Here is a 19,226-nt window from a genome sequence, read left to right on the forward strand (position 1 = left end):
AGCTAGAGAGAGAAAGAAGACGACTTAGGACAGATGGGAGGACAAGTAACATGTAAGGGGTGTGCCAAGGAAAACACCCAAAGCTGACAGAAAGGGAAGTGGCAGAGAGGTGGGGAACAAGTAAATTAGTGTGAGTGAAGTCAGCAGGTGAGGATGTTTAAAAAACAGAAGTGATCAGTAATATTCATCCCTGCAAAGACCAAGGAAAAAAAGATCAAGGAAAAAAAGACCACTCAGCTTGCAGTTACAACTTCAGAAAGTATAAAACTAGATAAAAGCCATAAATGTCAAATTACTGAATCACCTGGAAAATGGGATTAATGTGTTGTGATTATAACTTTATACCAGCCTTTTGTATGTGTACTGTGATTTTTTTAAGTTTTAAAATTGTGGTTAAAAATATAAAATTTATCACTTAACCATCTTTAAGTATACGTTTTATTAGTGCTAAATATATTTATTCATTGTTGTGAATCCAATCTCTAGAACCTTCTTTTCATCTTGCTACATTGAATCTCTGTGTCCACTGAACACCAACTACCCATTCCTTCTCTCTCTCTCTCTTTTTTCAATATATATCCATCAAATATCAATATATCAAATATATATATGATGTATATATATCAGAAATCAAATATCAAATATATTTTTCATATCTATCCACCAATTTACTCTGGTTTCTTTATGGGCGACACAAGATTCTTTTTCTCCCCCAGCTTTATCGAGATATAATTGACATAGAACACTAAAAGTTTAATGTGCAAGGTGAAGATTTGATATTATAAATATCAAATTGTGTATTGTGAAATGATCATCACAGTAAGATTAGACGACACTTCCATCACCCGTAATTACCATTTTGCATATGTGGTGGGAATATTTATGACCTTTTCTGTTAGCAACTTTCTAATATATAATATAGTATTATTAACTGTAAGTCAACCACGCTGCACATTAGAATTTACTCATCTGAGACCTGTAAGTTTGTACCCTTTACCAACATCTCCCTATTCCCCCACACCCTGGCAACCCCCATTCTACTCTGTGTTTCCACAAATTCATTTTTTTTGGATTTCGCATGTGAGCAGAATCATACCAGCTTACCACTTCTTCCTCCTGCAGCCCCTGGAAACCCGCATTCTACTTTCTAGTACTAGGAGTTTGACTGCTATAGAAAAGTGGAATCATAGTGACTGGCTTATTTCACTTAGCATGTCTTTCAGGTCCATCTGTATTATAGCATGTGGCAGGATTTCTTTCTTTTTTTAAAGCTGGTAATATTCCATTGTATGTATATGCCTGCCACATTTTGTTTATCCATTCATTCATTGTTGGACATTTGAGTTGCTTCCATTTTCTTGGCTGTGGTGAATAATGCTATAGTGAAAATCGATACACAAATATGTTTTCAAGATCGTGTTTTGAATTCTTTTGGATATATATCCAGACGTGAGATTGCTGGATGATATGTGGAAAGAAAAAATTCCAGCTTTTCCCTCCTCTAGGGAAAAGCCCAGTTCTTCCGTACTATGTCTTTCTTTTACTTGTGAATCTTCTTTTCTTTTACATACCACGTCACTTCTGACACTTCTGATCACCAATTGTGTGGAGGTTTTTCCCCCACCAAGCAATTCTCTGACACCAGCTGGATGTCCGATAATATAACTCAATTCGGACACTATCTACCTGGAGATAGTGTAGATCCCACAGGTTAAGGGCTCAGTCCCACAAGGCTATTCCTACCTCATTCTAGATGCTAATCGCACGTAGTAGGTCCTCAGGTAACTCACAACTTCTGCTGAGTTGGCTACAAATTGGAGGTTCCCATGACCCCTCCCCAGGTTCAATTAATTTGCTAGCATGGCTCACAGAACTCAGGGGTACACTTACTTTTATCAGTTTATTAAATGATACAATAGAGGATACAGATGAACAGTCAGATTAAGAGATAATGGAGGAATGAAGAATGGGAGGGCCCCAGGGTCAGGGCCCCCATGAAATTAGGGTGTACCACCCTCCTGGTGTGGATGTATTCACCCACCTGGAAGCTCCCTGAACTCCCTGAACTCTGTACTATTGGAATTTTATGGGGGATGATGGAATTGAGCTAAAGATTCCATGCTTCTAATCATAGTTTGGGCTTTCTGGTGACCAGCCCTTATCCAGAAACCATCCATGAGTCCAGTAGAGCAAAAGAAATTTTTATCACTGAAGAAATTATACAAGGATTTTAGGATCACTACATCAGGAACTGGAGTCAGAAACCAAATATTAAAACAATAGAACAAAACATGTTTCTAGTGACCTTATCACTGATGAAATTATAAAAGTTTCAGGGCCTCTGTACCAGGATCCAGGGGCAGAGACCAATATGTATTTTCTATTATCTCACACTATGATAATTCTGTTTTTAATTTTTCAAGGAGCCTCATCCATACAGTTTTCTATAGTTGGCCATGCCATTTTACATCCCTACCAGCAGTGCACAAGGGTTCCAATTTCTCTGCATCCTTGCCAACACTTGTTATTTTCTGTTTTGTTGATGATAGTCATCTTATTAATGGGTGTGAAGTAGTAGTATCTCATTGTAGTTTTGATTTGCATTTCTCTAATGATTACTGATGTTGAGCATCATTTCATACGCTTGTTGGCCCTTTGTATATCTTCCTTGGAGAAATGTGTGTTCAAGGTGTTGGCTTACGTTTTTAATCATATTATTTGGAAAATATAATCATTACAATATAATCATAGTATTTGTATACAAATACAAATAATTACATTTGGGTTGAATTGAATTGTAGAAGGTCTTTATTCTGGATATTAATTCCTTATTAGATATATGATCTACAAATTTTTTTTTTCTTCTTCTGTAGGTTCCTTTTCACCCTGCTGCTTGTTTCTTTTGATGTATAGAACTTTTTGAGTTTGATGTATTCCTGTTTGTCTATTTTTGCTTTGTTGCCTGTGCTTTTGGTGTCGTATTCAAGAAATTATTGCCAAATCCAGTGTCATGAAGCTTTCGCCTACATTTTTTTCTAGGAGTTTTTATAGTTTTAGGTCTTAGGTTTAGCTCTTTAATCCAATTTGAGATAATTTTTTGTGTGTAATGTAAGATAAGGTTCAACTTCATTCTTTTTTAATGTGGATATCTCGTTTTCCCACCATCATTTATTGAAGAGACTGCCTTTTCCTCATTGTATGGTCTTGGCACCCTTGTCAAAGATCATTTGCCATACACGCAAATGTTTATTTCTGGGTTGTCTTTTCTATTCCATTGGTCTATATGTTTGTCTTTATGCTAGTATCATATTGTTTTGATTTCTGTAGCTTTGTTGTATGTTCTGACGTTGGGAAGTATGAGGCCTGCAGCTTTTTTCTTCTTTTTAGAGTCCTTTGAAATTGCAAATGAATTTTAGGGTTTTTTTTTTTTTTTTCTAGTTCTGAAAAAAATGCTGTAGGGATTTTAATAGGGATTGTCTTGAATCTGTAGATCACCTTGGATAGAATGGACAGCTTAACAATATTAAATCTTTTAATCCATGAACACAGATGTTTATTTATTTGTGTCTTTAATTTCTTTCAGCAGCGTTTTATCATTTTCGGTGTGAAAGTCTTTTTCTTCCTTGGTTACAGTTTTTCCTAAGTATTTTATTTTATTTTTTTGAATGCTATTGTAAATGGGATTGTTTCTTGGTTTTTGTTTTGTTTTCAAACTGTTCATTGTTAGTGTACACCAACACAACTGAGTTTTGTGTGTAGATTTTATATTCAACTTTGCTGAATTCATTTATTAGTTCTAACTGTTCTTTTATGGAATCTTTAGGGTTTTCTATGTATAAAATCATGTCATCTGTGAACAGAAGGTATTTCCTTCTATGCATAAGTCTGATTTAATCCTGTAGGGTAGAGCTTATTATTGCTATTTTATATATGAGAAAACTGGATGATTTTAGTCAATTTTGCTAGGGTGTGCTGCCATTACAAACAACCAATCTCAGAGGCTTAGGACAGTAAAGCTTACTTGTTCATGTTATATTTCCCCTGAGGTCCATGTCTTCTTTCTCCTGGGTTCATGGCTGATTCATGGGGGATGTTGCCATGGTAAAAAGAAAATGTCAGGAATTGAACCTTTTAAAGCTTCTGTTTGGAAGTGGCTCACTTACTCCCACGGAAATTTTACTGGCCAAAGCGGTCACACGGCCACACTGGATTTTATTGGGACAGGATCTGTACTCTTCCCATAGGATGGCCCAGAAGAGAGGGGCTGGTAGGCAGAGGGAATGAATCACTGTAATCTACTATAACATACTGGGACTCAGCAAGACCGGACACTTAGAAAAGGATATGCAGCTGAAACAGCTTAATATTATATTAGATGGGACTATTCAAATCAGGCAGCGGATAGGTAAGAAGTTTCACAAAGGGAACAGTAAAGAAACATTGTGTGCCTTGTCAACGAACTTCATTCTTAGATAACTTACTTCCAGGTATGCTGCTGGTCCATTAAATATACTCATAGTTTATTGCCTTCCTGCATCCTGAAAACAAAACTCTGTGAACGCTGGTTTTTAGGGTCAGGACATGCTCTCTGCATAGCATGATTGTTCTCTCATCCCGAGATGATGCCTTACTGATAGGGCTCCAGGAGCCTCACACCAGGGACCTTACCCCGTGATGTTGCTTCTGCCCACACACACTTTACTATTAATATAACACATTTCTTTGCTGCCCCCGAATAGTGCATTCGCCTGGAGGATATAACCAAATTCTGATTCGTTCTTTTAAATTTTTTCCTCACTATTAGGATTTAAGTGGGCCAGAGCTATTTAGGAATACTTTTTACAAATACCATATTTTTTATGGGCAAAATAGAAGATAATAGAGAAGGAAGGGGAAAATCCTGGTGTGGAAATTTAGGGATCTGGGCTATCATCCTCGCACTACCACTAGGCAGCAGTGTCACTTTGGAGAAATCTGTTCTTTCTAGGTCCCAGTTTGCTTATTTGTAGAGCAGAGAAATTGAACTAAATGATCTCAGACATTTCTTCCAGGTTTCTTAAATGAACCCTGTTCCCTTATTTTCCTTAGTTAAGGAAAGTATATTACTGATAGTTAAATTCCAGTGCCTTGATTTTTCATATGAGGGTTTTTCACATGAGAGGAAAATTTACTCACATTCATGTCACTGCTGGAATTAGATATTTTATATATAAAAATATATAAACATAGTACAATCTTACTTACTTAAACTAAGTAAGAAAGAAGGCCTTTCTGAATCCTTGAAATACCTCAGTTACCCTTTCCGGTTACTTTATGTACTTTATTATCAGTAGCTAAAGTAACAAGTAGTCTACCAAAGCATAGTAGACTTATATTCCCCCACATAGTGGGGGAATTTATTTAAGGACATAGTGCCATATTCATATTTTTGATTGTAAATTGTCATTATTGAACTGAAGTATACTTGAAATAAAGAATACTTGGAATTTTCCTTTTGTGAATATATTGTCATGATTTTCCAATCCTCATTGTCAATAATACAAGCATAACTATAAGATAATGATCCCCGGATTATCACAAATTCAAAATTATTAGCATCCAAATTAATGTAGAAATGAAATCTCATTTAAAAAATGGGTGATAGATTGTTCAGGCATTTGATTGTGGAAACCACTTTGTAAGCACTGTCTAAATCTAAAGTAAAATACAGTGTGCCAGTGCTGAACAGGGCACTTGGGACATATCCTGAAAGTTCTCTCAGTCTTAATCTATCGTTCCATCTCTGCATTTACCGTGTCTGTTTCTGTCTGTCTCTTTAACTCTCTCTACAGTCTCATCCACACACCCACACACACATATATAAATACAGGTCTATTCCTATATACATGCATATGTCATATACCTGTATTGTTAAGGTGGAAAGGAGTTGGAGAGAAGTGGATAGATGTTAGTGGTCTTTGGGAAGTGAAATGAATGGATTTTGCCAATGGATTAGCCATTGTTGAGTGAGAAGCAGAAGTTGTTAAGGATGACTCCTAGGTTTTGGGTTACTAGGCTAGGTTTATGGTAGTGTCATTTGCTGAAATAGGGAAGAAACTAAGAAGAGGACACAGTATGAGTGAAAGAATGCTAGGTTAGTCTTAGGCATATTAAATTTGAGGTGCCTTTAAAACATTCAAGGGAAGTCATATTGAATATTCCTATATGAAGCCGAGCAGGCCGGAGATACAAGATTAGGAGTCATCAGCAAATGAAAGGTAATTAAAGTTGTCTGAACCTTTGAAGAATAAGTAAGTGCCTGATTTTGGGATTATAAATCTGCAAAGAAGATTGAAAAGGAGCAGCCTGAAAGCTAGGAGAAAATCTAGCTTTTCCTCCAGTGTGAGAATTTCAGAAGCAAGAACAATGGTGATGGAGAGGTCAAGTAAGATTAAAAGAATGTTACTAGGTTTGGTGACAGCAGGATGTCACTGGTGATTTTGCAAGAGTTGTATTTTCTTAATGCATTGCCCTAATATTTCTTCACCCAGGACCCTTCCTTGACACCTCAATTCATATTAAATTAAGTCTATCTTTTCACTCGGTGTTTAATGCCTTTGATGATTTAATTGAATTCTAATTTTAGAGCCTTGTACATACAGCTTCTGAACACATACCTGAAACTCCAGCCAAATTTGCTAACTCACCATTCCTTAGGCAGTTGTTTTCCTATGGTCTTTTTCCTCCTGCTTTTGCCTTCACTGTCAGGGAATCTTACTGGTCCTTGGAGACCCACACCAAACAGTATCTCATTCATGTGTCCTTCCCTGCCCACCAAATGGGCTCTCAAGTCTGAACTTCCAGATGCTTTCTTTTCACATCTCAGATTATAGATACATCTTACAAATGATCTTACATTTTTTATTACTTTGTACTTGATCCATTTATTAAGTTAGGAGCTTGAGATTAGAGCCTCATTTCACTGATGTGTTATAGTTTCCAAAGCATCCGTTTTCTAAATAAGTGAATAAAATTTAAAGAATATACTTCACAGAAAACAACCTATATTAGCCACTTTTAGTCATTGTGCCATGTACCTGAAGACATGGTTGTAATTTCATTTAATACTTAGAATAAGTGTATGAAGTAGTTCTCCTTTCAGAAATGCGAAAACTTGCGGTTTAGAGAGGCTTATTTTTAAAATACATCCTTGAGTTAGGGTTTATTATATTTTAAAAGAGGTGCAACTCAGACTCTTAACAATAGAGAACTAATGCATCATTACTGGAGGGGTGGTGGGAGGGTGGATGGGTGAGATAGGTGATGGGGATTAAGGAGGGTACTTGTGATGAGCACCAGGTGATGTATGGAAGTGGTGAATCACTAAATTGTACACCTGAAGTTAATATTACACTGTATGTTAACTAACTGGAATTTAAATAAAAACTTAAAGAAAAGATGAAGGTCCAAGATTTATAAAAAGGAGGCTATTGAAAGGCTAGCCTCTGAAAGGAAGTGTGTATGCGTGAATATATGTGCATTATGTGCCTGCACAAAAATTTTTTTAGATAGCCACAAACTGATCTAAAAGTAAAAGTTATTGAAATTTGTCATGAATTTAATGGGAAACAAATAGTTTTAGGAGATTTCTTGTTATATCTTACTTGACCCATTGCTGTGACCTAATTTAAATTTCTGTTAAACTGTCGAGAAATTGACCTAATGAACTAAAAAGTGTATCAGCTCAGTCATAGTTTTCCTCACTCTCTCCTCTTGCACTGCCTGCTGTAGTTGTTTGGGTGTGTAGTGATGAAAGAAAAATACACAAAAGTTTATTCTTGAATGGAAAGGAGTAAAACTTCCCCTAGAAAATTTCCTACTACTTTTTTCCTTCTGATTTTTCTCCTTCAATTCCTTGTAGTGTTTCCTGTATGCAAAGCATTGCTGTGCTCAGTGCTGGAGAAATACAAAGCTATGTCTTAAGGAACTTACAGTCTGGTGTAGAAAATAGCCACGTAACGTTAACTGGACTTCCAGCATTATACAGTCAGTGCGAGGACTACGCTGTGCTGTCCGTGTGCTGAGAAGGAAGTCACTAATTTTGAGAGATGGGTGCTAAATTAAGGAGGACTTTTTTGAAAGTAGAGTATTAGAATCTTTACAACATAAATGATCTATTTTGGGAACTAAAAGAATAATGGCTTTTCTTTTGTTTTCTTAATAGACAAAGAATGCTCTTCAAGCTTTGATTGATAAGCACCAAAGAATACCAGGAAACATAATGAGCGCTTTGTTAGAACGTTTTCATAAAAAACAAAAGACCGACTAGAAAATGATTTAATACATTTATATTTTTATGTTTGTGTCTGGGGTACTGTCCTCTAAATTTCGTTGGTTCTATAATTAGTTTTTTTTTTAAATGTTAATAAGCATCCTAGACTTGAACTCGTTTGTTTAAAATTGTATTGTTGATTTTGTTTTTGCAATCAATTGTGTCAAATTTAAACAGTAATTCATTACATGCCTAATAATTCAGGAAATGATGTTTCTTTTTATAAATTCCTGATAATGTATGATAAACATATAGATTTTAAAAATTAAGTTTATTAATAACAGCAATTTAGGTTAAACAAACATTCCTAAGATAATGCATCTAATTTCTGTATCTGTTGCACTGAACTGATTTTGCAAGATGGCATAATTCAGTACAGACACTGAAGTTAGAGAAAAAATACTCTTTTATCTGTCCCTCATTCCTTTCATGACCTTGGGCGAATCATGTAATGTTTTTGTGCCTCAACAATTCACTTTTTAAAAACATGCTAATACTTTGTTGAGGAATATTATTTTAAATTCTTTTTTAAATTTTAAATTCTTTGTATTTGCTGTGACTGATAACTGTAGAACTGAAATTATAACAAACAACACCAAGAATTTTTAGACATTTATGTATATACTTGGTCCACATGATGTTTAAATTATTTCTTTAGGTATGATGTCAAGTTGCCAAGCACAATGGGAAAGATACACTGTTTTTCAAATTGAATAAAAGAGAAATTAGGAAAAGTAGAATTTCTAATAATTATTATTATTTTTAGTATTTTATTTTTTAACGAGAATCTGTAGATGTACCATATAGGGTATGCTGTGCATTGTCAGCTATGTAACATTTAATAGTATAAGGTTAAAAATCACTGTTATGCTCTGCATTTCGTATGTTAGAAGTTGATTCTAGGCTGATAAAAGCAGAACTAAGAAAGCTCTGCTTTTGCTGAATACCATGGCTTATTCAGTTTGACTTTGCAACCAGTCAAATGGTTTATTGTTTCAATAAAAATATACTTGAATGATAAATTTATGTGAACACAAAACTTTCTGAAAAATTAATGGCTTTTGATTTGTTGTCTCCTTGATATCTGAATTTTTAAAGTATTTAAATGGAAGAGAATCAGAAATCAAATGCAGTATCTTCCTCTTCCTTTTTTAGATATTAACTTACTTGGGTTTTTGTATCAATTTTTGTATAACAAGTATATATGTATGATATCTGTAATGTATGTAGAATTAAGCAACATAAAATAAAAGTAAAGTTGAATTGCAATTCATTTTCTTGTGAAATTGCATATGTGACTTTTTTTTACTTTAAACTAATTTTTTGTTTTACTCTTTATTCATTTTTCACCTGTAATCATGTTCATCTATCTCAGCCACAAAGAGTAAACCTTACTTTCTAATGTAATTAATATATTTTAATTTCAATTTCAATGAAAAGAGTCAATGATTATTTGAAGCTTTTTCCGCCCTCTAGCAGTAAGCTGTGTTTGTTTGAAATCAATAAATATTTCCAGAATGAATGAATAAATGATTATAAAACAAATGAGAATAATGTTTTGGGGCAACTATTGGTTTTTAAAAATGGAAGAATGATATTCATTGTTCGTATAGCAGAAGCTATTATTTTTTACAGTATTTAAGTTTTACGGCTTTAATTAAAACCTTGCTTTGTTCTCTGATAGAGTAACTGGAAGCCATCCTGTCTCACTCAGTGCAAGATCTTTATCTTTGCTTTTCGAATTTAAGTGTCGTTTAGAAGAATGAGGGAATACAATACGATCAAATAGAGAAATACAAGTAAAAGGGGATGTTCTTAACCCTTTTTGAGGGAGTGTTCTTTTTTTTTTTAAGATTTTATTTATTTATTTGACAGACAGATCACAAGTAGGCAGAGAGGCAGGCAGAGAGAGAGAGGAGGAAGCAGGCTCCCCGCTGAGCAGAGAGTCTGATGCAGGGCTCGATCCCAGAACCTTGAGATCATGACTGGAGCCCAAGGCAGAGGCTTTAACCCACTGAGCCACCCAGGTGCCCCTTGAGGAAGTGTTCTGATGGAAGTCTGATGGAAGCGAGGGACTCTCCAGAAGCATGAGCATGGAGCATACCTCTCTGGGAAATCTTTCATATCCTTTAAAAAAAAACTTTAACTTTGAAACATCATCAGATTTATAGAAAAGTTGCAGTAGTAGTACACAGTACTCCCATGTACTCTTCACCCAGACTGACTAATTGTTATGTCACATTTGTTTACCCACCCCTCCTCCTCTCTCTCTCTCTCTCTATAAATTTATAAATAATTTTTTCTTTTAAATTTTTTTCTTCTGAATCAACTGATAGTAAATTGCAGATACCATGCCCTTTACCATTACCCTTGATTATAAGGCCATCCATTCATAGCACCACAGAGCAATGATCAAAATCAGGACATTTATCATTGATACCTAGTATCTGATCTTAAGGCCAGATTTCAGTTTTACCTGTTGTCTCAATATCCTTTATATCAGTTTCTTTTCTTGATGCATGGTTCACAGCAGAATCACATACTGCATTTAGTTTACATATCTCTTTAAAACCTTTAATCTGGAATGATTGCCTAGCCCTTCTTTGTCTTTAATGATACTGACATTTTTAGAGAAGACTGTTTTGTAGATACCCTTCCCTCTGTTTTTGCATGATTTGATCCAGGTTATGCATTATTCTAGAAATACTACATAAATGGTGCTGTGCTCTTTCAAGCGTTTCACGTCAGGAGGCACATAATGTTGGTTTGTGTCATTAGCAATGGTAGTAACTTTGATCACCTGGTTAAAATGGCACCCACTAGGTTTTTTCCCTGTAAATTTTTCCTTTGTATTGAGCTCATGGAGAAATACTTACAGACTATGTAAATGTTTCTCATCACACTTTGACCCTCTAGTTTACCTTCCTTAAGTTGGCTATTTCCTGAAATAATTACTACTTTGAGGTTTTCAAAAGTGTGATTTTCTAACTCCGTTATTCTACATTTATTCGTTGGCATTCTAGTATAATAAAGAATTTTCCAATTTCTGCTCTTCCCACATACTTGATGTTATCGTTGTGGACACTGAGATTCATATTTTGTTCAAAGGAGTATTCTTATACTTTTAAGTAATTTAAATATGAGACCCTCTTAAGTTTATAGCATTTACGAAACTTTGAAATAATAGATATTTACAAGGGTAAGTGGGATGTTTTTGTATTTGTATATGATTACTATTTTTAAAATATATTTTTGTTACTTTTTTATTATAAAATGTGTATAAAGAATTTATCATTTTAGCCCTTTTTAAGGTATACAATTCATTGGCATTACATACATTTACAGTATTGTAGAACCATCACTACTACTCATTTCCGGAACTATTTCATCATCCCAAACAGCAATTCTATGTCCTTTAAATAATAACTCTCCATTCCCTGCTTTCCCCAGCCCTCGATAACCTCTTTTCCACTTTCTGTTTCTACGAATTTGCCCAATCTCTGTATTTTATATAAGTGGAATCATAATATTTATTCTTTTGTGTCTGGTTTATTTCACTTAGCAAAATTATTTGGTATCTTCTCTTACACTAGATAACATAGTTGAATTGCCAATTCTCCAATCTCCGACATCAACTGGGTTTCCTACAATTCCATTCAATTCTGACCCTAACTATTGGAGTGAGTTAACACAGACTCTACAAGGTAAGGCCTTAGTCCCATAAGGCTGTCTCCACTTCATGTACCAGTTGCAAATAGGGCCTCCAGGCTACCTCCACTTCTGCTCTGCCTGCTCTATGACGAATTTGGAGGTTTCCATGACCTTCTCCCATCCTCCCCTGCTCAGGTTGGATAATTAGTAGAACAACTCACAGAACTCAGGAAAATGCCATACTTAACAGTTTTATTATAAAGGATACAACTCAGGAACAACCAAATGGAAGAGGGCAAGGTATGGGAGTAGTAGGTGTGTCAAAGCTTCCATGTTCTCTCTGGGTGTACCACCTTCCCAGCATATGATGTGTTCACCAACCCAGAATTTTCCCCCAAACCTCATCCTGGCATCATTGATTGTCCTCTCTCCTCCTTGGAAACTGGGGATGGAGCTCAAAATTCTAACTCTCTAATCGCATAGTTTTCCTGATAACTACCCTCATTCTGAAGCTATCTAGCCTTTCCCCATCATATCCAACTAGGAGTCATTAGCATAAAACAGGTATTCCTATCACTCAGGAATTTACCAGGATTTTAGGAGCTCAGTGCCAGGAGCTAGGACCAACGACAAAATACATACATATTTTATTATATCACAACAATATTTTCAAGGTTCATTTGTGTAGCATATATCAGAATTTCATATCTTTTTATGGCTGCAAAATATTCCATTGTATGTATATAGCACATTTTGTTTGTCCAAAGTGGTGTTTCTACCCTTTGGCTATTGTAAATAATGTTGCTGTGGAGATTGGTATACAAGTATCTGTTTGATTTCCTGCTTTCAATTCTTTTTGATGTATACCTAGGAGAGGAATTGCTGGATCATCGTAACACCATGTCTAACTTTTTGAGGAACCACCAAACTAATCTCCATAGACTACCATTTTACATTCCCAATAGCAATGTACCAGGATTCCATTTTCTCCATATCCTCACCAACATTTGTTATTTTCTTTTTTTTTTTGAAAGTAGTGTATATTTTGTCCCTTAGTAGTTTTTCCTATAAAGTCCTCTAACTTGTTTCAAGACAGATTTTTTTTTTTTAAAGATTCTATTTATTTATTTGACAGACAGAGATCACAAGTAGGCAGAGAGGCAGGCAGAGAGAGAGAGGAGGAAGCAGGCTCCCCGCCAAGCAGAGAGCCCGATGCAGGGCTCGATCCCAGGACCCTGGGACCATGACCCGAGCCGAAGGCAGAGGCTTTAACCCACTGAGCCACCCAGGCGCCCCACATTTGTTATTTTCAATTTTTTTGATGATAACTATCCTAATGGGTATGAAGTGGTATCTTACTGTGGTTTTGATTTGCATTTCCCTAATGACATGATTTAATATCTTTTCATGTGCCTGTTGGCCATTTGCATATCATCTTTGGAGAAATGTCCTATTGAAGTCCTATTTTTGTTTTTAGAGTTCCTTATATATTCTGGATATTAATCCCTTATCGGTTATATAATTTGCAAATATTTGATCCCTATTCTGTGGGTTGTGATTTTACTCTTTTGATAGCGTCCTTTGTTGAAAAAGGTTTTTAATTCTGTTAAGACCTAGGGGTGACTGGGTGGTTCAGTCATTTGGGCCTCCAGCTCTTGATTTTGGCTCAGGTCATGATCCTTGGGGTCATGGGATCGGGCCCCATGTTGGGCTCCCCTCTCAGCAGGGACTCTGCTTGGGATTCTCTTTCTCCTTCTCCCTCTGCCCCTCCCCCACTCTCTAGAATGGCTAATAAATCTTTAAAAATTATTTTGTTGAGATCTAATTTATCTACTTTTTCTTTTGCTGTATTTACTTTTGGTGTCATATCCAAGAAATCATTGCCAAATCCAATATGAAGCTTTCCCCCTATTTTTTCTTCTGAGAGTTTTATGATTTTAGTTCTTAAGTTTAGATCTTTGATCCATTTTAAGTTAATTTTTGTGTCTGGTATAAAATTTAAACATTTGCCTGTGGCTGTCCAGTTTTCTAGAACCATTTGTTGAAAAGACTGTCCTTTCCATGTGTGGTCTTGGCACCCTTCTCATAAATCAAATGATCATAAATGCAAGTCTTTATTTCTGGACTCTATTCTGTTTCATTGACCTATATGTCTGTCCATATGCCATCACCACTGTTTTGATTACTATAACTTAGTAGTAAGTTTTGAAATCTAGAAGTATGAGCCCTTTTTGTTCTTTTTAAATATTGTTTTGTTTTGGTTATTTGGTTATTTGGTTATTTGGAATCCCAAAGATTCCATATGAATTTTAGGATGGGTATTCCTGTTTATGAAAAAAAAAAAAAAAAAAAACTATTGGGATTTTGTATTTGATTTTTGTATTTGATTTTGTATTTGATTTGTATTTAATCCATACATTGTTTTGGGTGGTGGTGTCGTCTTCACATTAAGTATTCAAAGAACAGGATACTTTCCATTTATTTATATCATCTTAGATTTCTTTCAGCAATGTTTTATAGTTTTAAGTGTTCAAGTCTTTACATTTTATTCTCTTTTATTCTATTAAATAATTGTTTTCTTAATTTACTTTTCAGTTGTTCACTGTTAATGTATAGAAATACAAGTGCTTTCTGTGTGTTAATTTTGTTTCATCAACTTTACTGATTTCATCTATTTAACAGGTTTTTTTGGTGGAATCTTTTTTTAAGATTTCATTTATTTGTGAGAGAGAGAGCATGCACAAGCAGGGGGAGTGGCAAGCAGAGGGAGAAGCAGGCTTCCTGCTGAGCAGGGAGCCCAATGCAGGACTCTATCCCATGATTTGTGATAGTGACTTGAGCCAAAGGCAGATGCTTAACCAACTGAGCCACCCAGGCATCCCCTTTTTTGGTTAATCTTAACAGTTACCTGTATGTAAATTCATGTCATCTGCAAATAGATTACATCCTCCTTTTCAATTTGGGTATCTTTTATTTCTTTTTCTTATCTAATTAATTAGAACCTCTGATAGTATGCTGAATACATGTGGTGAAAGTGCGTTTTTGTCTTTATATGATTATGTTTCACGTTCAAAGGTGAAAGAATAGATGTGACTCATATCTCTTCCACGTTGTTTGTTGATTTCTAAACACATAACCCTGAGATCAAGACCTGAGCTGAGATCAAGAGTAGGACGCTTAATTTACTGGGCCACCCAGGCGCCTCCATTCTCAGAATTTTCGAGTCATTTCCTACTATATTCTATGGCATGTTGGTTTTAAGTGTTTTCTGTGGGACCTGTTTTTCTTTCTGATAGATTCACTTTAAAAAAAAAATTATTTATTTATTTGACAGACAGAGATCACAAGTAGGCAGAGAGGCGGGCAGAGAGAGAGAGAGAGAAAGGAGAAAGCAGGCTCCCCGCTGAACAGAGATTCCCAGGACTCTGGGATCATGACCTGAGCCCAAGGCAGAGGCTTTAACCCACTGAGCCACCCAGGTGCCCCTGATAGATTCATTTTATCCCAAGTCTCCTGCAATTTATTACTTGTTTAGCTCTTTATTCTTTGAGTTGGATATTTGATGAATTCCTCTTCCTCCTTCTCTCCCTCCCTCCCTTCCTTCCTTCCCCCTCTTTCTTTCCCTCCCTCTTTCTTTCCATCTCTTTCTTTCCTCCTTCCTTCCTCCCTCCCTTCCTCTCTCTTTCTTTCTCCCTCCCTCCCTCCCTGCTTTCCTTTCTTTCTTCCTCCTTCCCTCCCTCCCTCTTTCTTTCCCTCCATCTCTCTCTCTCTTTCTCCCTTCTTCCCTCCCTTCCCCCTCCCTTCCTTCCATCCATCCTTCCTTCCTCTCTTTCTCTTTCTTTCACAAGAACTTAAAAGATTTACCCTCTTCGGAACTTTCAGATATGCAGTACAGTACTGTTAGTTCTAGTCAACATGCTGTACATTACATGCTGCACATTTTTTATTTTATAATCGGAAGTTTGTACCCTTTGACTCCCTTTACCCATTTTGCCTATCCCTAACCCCCTGCTTCTGGAAACCACCAGTTTGTTCTCTATATGAACTTGGTATTGTTTGTTTTTTATTTTATAAATTACACATAAAAGTGAAATCTTAGGGTATTTCTCTTTCTCTGACTAATTCCACTTAGCATTATGCCTTCAGGTTCCTTCCATATTGTCACAAATGGTGAGATTTTATTCTTTTTGATGACTGAGTAATATTACATGGACAAACACACACACACACACACACACACACACCATGTCTTCTTTATCCATTCATCTGTCAGTGGACAGTTATGTTGTTTACATATTTTGGCTGTTATAAATAATGCTGCAGTGCACATCAGGGTACAGATATCTTTTTGAGTTAGTGTTTTTGTCTTATTCAGATAGATATCCAGAAGTGGAGTTGTGGATCGTATGGTAGTTCAATTTTTAATTTTTGAAGGAATGCCCGTAGTGTTTTCAATAGGGCTGTGTCAATTTATAGCCCCACCAATGGTGCACAACAGTTCCTTTTTCTCCACATCCTTGCCAGGATTTGTTACCTCTTATTTTTTTTTATAATAGCCATTCTGTCAGGTGTGAGGTGATATTTCATTGTGGTTTTTGTAGAGCATCTTTTTATATCTACGTGTTGGCCATCTGTGTGTTGTCTTTGAAAAAAATAACTATTAAAATCTTCTGCTCCGTTTTCAATCAGACTATTTTTTAATTTTTGGTATTGAATTCTTATGTGTTTTGGATATTAACCCCTTATCAGATATGTGATTTGCAGGTATTTTCTCCCACTCAGGAGGTTGCCTTTTCATTTTGTTGATGGTTCCTTTGGTGTGCAGAGCTGTCTAATTTGACGAGCTCTGCATGTTTATTTTTGGTTGCGTTGTCCTTGCTTTTGAGTCAGATCTGAAAAATCATCACTAAGCTTACTGTTTTCTTCCAGGAGTTTAGTGGTTTCAGATCTTAAATTCAAGTCTTTTAATATTTTGAGATAATTTTTGTGCATGGCATAAAACAGTGGTCCAGTTTCATTCTTTTGCATGTGTCTGTCTAGTGTTCCCATTGATGCTTATTAAAGAGACTGAGGGAGTTGTTTGTTTTTCTGTGGAAATCAAAGAAAGGGACCAAGATTTATGTCTAGGTGGGTTAGGAGCAGTGCCAAGCGAGCTCACTGGGGTCTTCTACACAATTCTTGAGCTGGACAAATCCAGCAGAAGCTAGGGTCTAGAAATCATGATATCCAAATGAACTTTATGCTCCTGTGAACTTGCAGAATTTGGTCTTTCTTGGTTTTCTCAGCAACTCTGCAAGGTAAGTATTATCAATATCCCTATTTTATTTTATTTTTATGATTTTCAAAATTTTTTAATTTTTTAATTAAAATTCAATGTATTATTAGCCCCAGGGGTACAGATCTGTGTCAATATCCTTATTTCAAAAATGAGGAAACTGAGGTTTAGAGTTATACAACTTGCTGAAGTTCACACGGAAGGAATATGGAAGAATTGGGATTTGAACTTGCTGAGTTTCCACTCTTATGGGGACTATTGCTATGCTTCCACCTCCTCTGTGATCTTTAATATTCCTCTTTACGTGCAATATCTGGAGTTGATACCATGTCCCAGTATGACCAGAATTGAGTATCATAAGGCTATTCCTTCTTTTATCCTGGCCACTCTTATCAGTGAGCTCAAGATTAACCTTCTGATACATTTACATTAACCCTCTGATCCATTTAGCTCATATGAAATTTATTATTAGTACAAAAACCACAGCTCTTTTTCACAAGAACTGTTTTAAAGCCACAGATCACAAAAGGAGGGTGGGAGGAGAATTTATTTCTCTAAACCAGACATTGTTGATTCTCTACCCAGGACCCATTCTTTCCCTCCTTTCTTCTTCCAAAGAGATCCCTAACTTTGTTTAGGTACCCACCCCTTCTCCAGGAACTTTGTGAATCTCAGGGTATGCTGACCCCTCTTGCAATTCCAGGGATGGCCCAGTTTGTCTAAGGATGATCTCATGTCCTTGATCTGTTCATAATTTTGACAGGGAGATGTAAGTAGAAGTGAGCCAGGGACTTTGGGAAAATTCTCTCTCTTTTTTCTGGGTGAGCTCCTGGAAATGACCCTTTCTCTCTTTGTCTGGATTAATTTTCTGGATCCAGTGAGCCCTGGATCTGCTGTGAGTTTATTGCTTCCAGTCTGGGAAGAAGTCAACCTCACTGGAGGCCAAGTAGAAAGATTCGCAAGAAAATAGAGATGGAGCCATTAGAAGAAGTCAACCCTCAAAGCCATTCTACCTCTGGACTTCAAGTTACATGAACCAATTACTTTCTCTTGGGCTTAAATCTGTTAAAATTAAAATTTTTATTACTTGCAATTTATATATCCTGACTGATGTGTGGATCAATGATGTAACATGTGATTTGTTATATGCTAGTTTCTTTTCTCTCTAACATGGTGTGATGGTCACATGTAAGACCTTTGTGTTGATTTCAAGGTTCTTGGTGTCCTGGGTCTACCTTCTCCCAGTTAACTGACCTTGGATAGAATTACTTACCCTCCCAAACCAAGTTCACCTCTATGAAGAGGAAGGGTAATAAAAGCTCCTGTCTTGCAGGTTTGCTGAGAGGATTAATGGAAATCATCCCTGTAAGGGGTTTAGTACTTTATGGCATCTAGTTGCATAGTATTGAAAGCATAGAGGGTAAGGCATGGCTCGTGACAGGTAGTTCGTACTCAGTAAATGTCTACTATTGTTATTTACTTTCCTGGTGTGTATGTGTGTGTATGTGCAATTTAACTGTGGGACCTTTATTAAATACTTCTTATGTATCCCTCTTAAATCTTATATTCTCTATTTCACTGTATTATTCCAAGTTGTAATGATCTCTCTGACTCTATCATCAACATACTGATATGTCTTTCTTTCTTTTATATGCTGTGCCTTTTAATTCTGCCCCTAAGTGTTCTATAAATATGGATGAAACCAGGAGCTCAAAGAAGTTAAATAACTTAAAACTTGCTAGCAAATTGCTGATCTGTTAGCAAAAGTCCTTGACTTTTCCACAACTACCACCCCTGCCTCCAGTCTCAGCCCTGCTCATGGCACAGGAGGGCTCCTTGGTGTTATGGAGATCTGGCATGAGGCCAGGTGTAGTGGGTACCATCCTCCTTTGGACAGAGGTGCTTATTCCCCAGCTGCTGAAGACAGCTGAGCGTCTCTCCTGTCATTGCCCTCTGCTGAAAGGGCTGCAGCATTACGTAAAGGCAGCC

At 36.3% G+C, this 19,226-nt stretch overlaps 1 protein-coding gene across 3 annotated transcripts in view; it reads left to right on the plus strand.

Moving 5' to 3' along the window:
- The window catches only part of LOC111155443 (transmembrane protein 68), a 44,896-nt gene extending 35,184 nt beyond the window's left edge, over nt 1–9,712 (plus strand). For 2 of the 3 annotated variants that reach the window (XM_022515602.1, XM_022515604.1), the window contains one exon: nt 8,204–9,712. In XM_022515602.1, coding sequence (XP_022371310.1) covers nt 8,204–8,308 — 105 coding nt within the window. In that variant the 3' untranslated portion in view covers nt 8,309–9,712. The remainder of the gene's footprint in view (nt 1–8,203) is intronic. The other variant, XM_022515603.1, reaches the window with a different exon arrangement.
- Nucleotides 9,713–19,226: the final 9,514 nt, after the last annotated feature.

This window comes from Enhydra lutris, unplaced genomic scaffold (assembly GCF_002288905.1).
Source record: "Enhydra lutris kenyoni isolate GAN:26980312 unplaced genomic scaffold, ASM228890v2 scaffoldscaffold41, whole genome shotgun sequence".
Lineage (NCBI taxonomy): Eukaryota > Metazoa > Chordata > Mammalia > Carnivora > Mustelidae > Enhydra > Enhydra lutris.